The 5388-nt window shown below is 33.1% G+C and overlaps 1 protein-coding gene across 1 annotated transcript in view; it reads right to left on the bottom strand.

Moving 5' to 3' along the window:
• LOC105621961 overlaps window positions 1–5388 on the bottom strand; it is a 29649-nt gene that overhangs the window by 22117 nt on the left and 2144 nt on the right. Inside the window, 3 exon segments of the mRNA XM_012203395.1 lie at window positions 2411–2660; window positions 3088–3375; window positions 3979–4214. Coding sequence (XP_012058785.1) covers window positions 2411–2660; window positions 3088–3375; window positions 3979–4150 — 710 coding nt within the window. The 5' untranslated portion in view covers window positions 4151–4214.

Below are 5388 nucleotides of genomic sequence, written 5' to 3' on the forward strand. Positions count from 1 at the left end.
CAAGAGGAACTTGCAGAATCATTGGGAATAATTCAACAAGCCGTTTCTGTATGATTGAGAGCCATGGGAATGATTCAAAAACAAGGAAAATTGGGTGCCTTATGAACTGAAACCGAGAGACGTTGAAAAGGCAATTTTTCACTTGCGAACAGCTGATTTAAAGACAACAGAGAAAAGATTTTTTGCATCGGATTTTTGTGACTGGAGATGAGAAGTGGATATTCTACCCCCCGACAACCCCAAGAAGAAAAAATACGCTAAGCCCGGTCCATCGACCTCAACATCAACACCACGATCGAATATTCATGGTTTGAAGATCATGCTCTGTATCTGGTGGGACCAAAATGGTTTTGTTTACTATGAGCTGCTGAAACTTGGCGATTCCATTACGGGCGATCGGCTACAATTGATTCGTTTGAGCCGTGCATTGCGAGAAAAACGGCTGGAATACAAGTAAAGACATGATAAAGTTATTCTTCTTCATGACAACGCTCGGCCTCATGTCGTTAAAGCCGTAAAAAAATATTTGGAAACGTTCAAATGAAATGTTTTATCGCACCCGCCCTATTGCTCCTTCTGATTACTGGTTGTTCCGAAGGATGCAGCAAGTCACCAGTTCATTTCTTTTGCAGAAATCGAAAATTGGCTTCAAAATTGGATCGCCCCCAAAGACGAGTCATTTTTTCGAGATGGAATTCGAAAATTGCCTGAGAGATGGGAAAAAGTAGTAGGCAGCGATGGACAATACTTTAATTGATCTGTTCATTCATTTTGTTTTGAAATAAATGCACAAAAAAACAGACCGAACTAATTTGTACTCCTAATAGAATCCTCTATTTTTTGATACATATTCTTAGCACACCTAGAGAGCTTTCCAAAACACTATAATAAAATATTTTTTCATAAAAACTACTTTTCATAAAACTACTTTTTGAGTTATAAGGCTTAAAAATCGCAGTATCGCCGGCATTAGCATTACTCAAAATGATCAAACGATGATTAAAATTTTTTGAATGTTGTTCAAATGTTATGACCTTGATGAACATTTGTTAAGATCAAAACCATTGAGAGGTGGTGATTGTTCCTCTTATTTTCACTTTTACATAAAAATGAATTTTTAGTGCAAAAATGAAAATCTTGATCTTACCAAATATTATCAAGTTCATGACACTGAACAACATTCAAAAAGTTTTATCCATCGTTTGGACACCTTGAATAATATACTAATACTGCCGGCGGTACTCTCTAGATATGCTACAAGAATATGTATTAAAAAGTGGAGAATTTTATTTAAAAAATTTAAAATATCCTTGTTCTGGTGGTCAATTAAAATGGGACATCCTGTATATAAAGATTATGCATTTCGCGAGTTTTCTCCAGATCCATTCTTGGAATACCAACGTTTCATGAATCTTGCAGTCCACTTCATCAGGGCGAAGAGCAGCCTGATACTGAGCTGTTCCTTCAAGTCGTTCCTTTTATATATTATGCTACTTCTGTAGTGGTAAAGTAGAGGGAAAATAGAGAATTGTGAGTGGGGGGAGATATGGGGGAAATCGGTCAGTCTTCAATAATCAGGAAATAGTTTTCCATATTTTATTTATATTGTAGCCATTATCTCTATTTAGATTGTTAGGATGTTTTCTCTATGGCTTCTCTATACTTTCTTGGAAAATATGATGTAATGTTGGCTATTGTAATCATTTTATCAAACAAAATTTGATGGACTATTTCGATGTTGTGTTCTGATAATGCTGATTGCGTGATGTGTTTTAACCTGACATCACGTTGGTGTTCTTTTATCCGTAGGTTGATCATTCTCTCAGTTTCTCCAATGTATACTTGCCCGTAGGAATAAGGTATTTTGTATACTCTTGCACTCTCTGTGTGGAGGTCTTTGATCTTTAGGATTTCTTAAGATTTTTCCTATCTTTTTGGGTAGTTTAAAGATAGTTCGGATATTAAGTTTGTTTAATATTCAGCCAATCCGATTGTTTCTTTACATATGGGAGAATGGATAGGATCCTTTCATCCGATTGTGTGCCAGAGTTTGTTGTCTATTTGCATGTTTATTGATTGTTTTGATTATGTCCTTTTGTCCATTATTCTACATCGAAACTTACAAGCAGGTTTGTGGAACGTGGTCGGATTTTTTGGATCTTTTGTATGAAGTCCGTTGAGTTAGTTATGTGTGGCCTTAGGCCATCAAGTATACACAAAACCAACACACACAGATAGATACACCGCCGAGTCACACCACTCAGCACAAAAACAGAGAAAAACCCGCGAAACGCATAATCTTTATATACAATAGAAAGCACCTGTGGAAGTCTCAAAAATATTATCAAATACTCTGTGTGTGTGTGTGTGTGTGTGTGTGTGTGTGTGTGCGCGCGCGCGCGCGCGCGGCGTGTGTGCTCGGTACGTACCAACGTTGCTGTGAGACGATACAAAGTTGCTCCACCAGCGACTTGAGCACAATGCAAGAGCAACAGGAGTAATCCATATCAATGTTTTATCGATGTCATGCTCGATAGTAAGAATCAAGGGCCACAACATGCCACTGATTTGGGCAATCAATGCCAGTGCATCAAAAATTTTTAGTAATCTTAATTTAATTGCTGATATATTACGGCTCTCTTCATTTCGCGAAAGTAGATCTAGTAAATATTAACAATTTAAGTTGTATTTAATGTATTATTTGTATGACAACTAAAATTTGAAATGAAATGATGAAGGAAATGAAAATTTGAAAATTTGGAATGATATGATATGTAGTAGAAACAAAAGTTTTTACCGTTGTAATTTTTAATAGTGTCGATAACTAGCGTAGATAAGTTAAGCAAAATGTTTCAAAATTGAAAATGTCGAGAAGACGATTGTTATTGAAACCTTCTAATTTTTAGAGCCTTATATTCATAATCAGATCTTATATTTAAGACGGTCTTAAGTACAGTCTTAAGATGTCATGAACCAATCAGAAAGCCATATTATTATCTTAGGATATTACTTAAGATAATCTTAAAATAACAATCGACTATAAATAATCCTGGCCCAGGACTTCGTAAATTAATTATGCGTACTTACTCAGCAATCCTGGTACGAAACATAGGCAACAGAAGATCGCGGCACCTTGCACTACACCAATTTCTGGTAGAATGATAAAAGTTAACAATACTAAACCGAGCGTGTGAAGAGTATCTATCAAGATCATGAGTAAAACATTCCGTTTCTTTGGCATTCTTAATTTTCTTTTGAATAGATAGTGCCACAAAGTATTTAACATCCCGATGCATTCCGGTATGAGATATATGAAAATCAAACACCACGTCCATTTTATACGGCTATCTTGCGTATATTCGGTAAAAAGTTCTTCTAAGGAAGAATTCAAGAATTTTAGAGTAGAAAGAATATATCCGATAAGAGGGAAAGATTACTTCCTTCTCTCTTCTCATAAAGTAATTAACGTAATATAATTAATAATAAAATGTAATTTTTTATATTAATTAACGTTATTACTAATAACGTGATAAATAAGCGATAAGGTAATCTTCAAAATGATATGTCCTCGATATTATAAATTTATATTATAAATTTTTGTAAACTATCTTTTCTTCAACTTGATTCAGCAAGAAATCTTCAGCAGGATTCTTTTAACTATTATCTGTTACTATTCAATCCTTTCAATTATAAATATCAATTTCCATATCTTTAGAATTAATTGTTTTCATTTAATTTAACTTTTTAATTGAATTCGATTTAATATTTTAGTAAAACTTTGATAATTGTTTGAAATCCTATATTTTAACATTTCATACGTGCGCAATCTGCAAATGTTTTAAAAATTTTAAAACTTATACAAGGCTAAATTTGAAAAATTCTACACTTTTGGATAAAAGGAATGCAAATATTCGCATTTTTCAATTTGTCTTGTTACGAAAATTTTCAATTTAAACGCTCTTTAAATTAAAATTTTACCTTCATTATGATTACAAAAGGGTAATGATTGATTCTTCCGTAATTGCGCGGTGGCCAATAGAACAAATAATTTAGATACGATACCGCTACAAAAAACGATAGCAAATAACAATCCATAAATGAATATCTTTAGGATCCAAATGATGATCTCGAAAAATCTATTACTTTGCATAGATCCACTTTCTGATGAAGGAGGATAACATTCGAACACATCCCATGATGGAACGTCCTGCAAACTGAAAAGCATGAGATCTAAGCTCAGTATTTTCAGCATTTTATTTACTATTTATTTACTATTATCTCATCTTTTATATTTGTTTCCTTATTCTGTTTTAGACTTTCCTACATTTCTTACATTTTGCAGTTAATACACTTGTATTTTGCAAAAAAAAGTCACGAAAATAAAACAATATTTATTCATTGTCACTTCAAATCTTCAATCTGCTCTTTCATAGAGTATAAAATTACACCTAATTTAATAGATGATTTCAAGAAGAAAATGCTGTATATATATTAATATATATATATACATAGAGCATTTTTTTTGAAATTATTAATAAAATTGAAATTATATACACGCACGCACGCACATACGATATCCTATTTTAAATCCAGTCCAATATCTCGAAAACTAAATCCAGTCGACAAAAATATTTCAGACAAAAATTATTTGGCTCGAAAAGGGATGGAAAAAGGGATGCCATTAATTTGATATTGGATAGTCCTTTGAAGGTTACGTGAAGGTTGCCTTCAATTTTTTAAATGGAACCTCCTATTTCTTATTACATATTCTTATAGCGCATTTCGAGAGCTTCCAAAACATTATAATAAAATTTTGCATGAAGTACTTTTCATACTTTATATACACTCTGTATATATACCGGATGTTTCAGACCATATGTACAATCCTTTTATCTTCACAGGATAAGGTTCAATCGTAAAAATATTCTGACAAAAATTGTAGGATTTAAGATCTATTTACTATATTTATTATATTTAGCAGTTTGATAAGAATCTTAGGTGGCGTCGCCGAGGTCAAATCAAGATCACGTCGATTTTTAAAAATAAAATACCCAACTTTTTATTCCAGTACTTAATAACCGATATTGAGAGTTTTTTGAAATATACTATTAGGTGTACAACTTTGCTTCCGCCGTTTTCCTATAGATGGCTTTAGCAGTAAGTGGTGGTCGAAATAAATAGATCATAGACGTCATACAATAAACTTGGGCATCTGTCAACATAACCCCATAGAAACATTAGTCGATTTGTGTCTGCATCATAAAGTTATTCTCGATTGAAAATGTCAGTTTACGAGCCAAATTCTCGTCATTTGTGGGAGGTTTTAATTTTTTGCTTCAATATGAAGAAATCTGCGGCTGAGGCTCATCGAATGCTCTCAAATACTTA

This window comes from Atta cephalotes (assembly GCF_000143395.1).
Source record: "Atta cephalotes unplaced genomic scaffold scaffold00038, whole genome shotgun sequence".
Taxonomy (NCBI): Eukaryota; Metazoa; Arthropoda; class Insecta; order Hymenoptera; family Formicidae; genus Atta; species Atta cephalotes.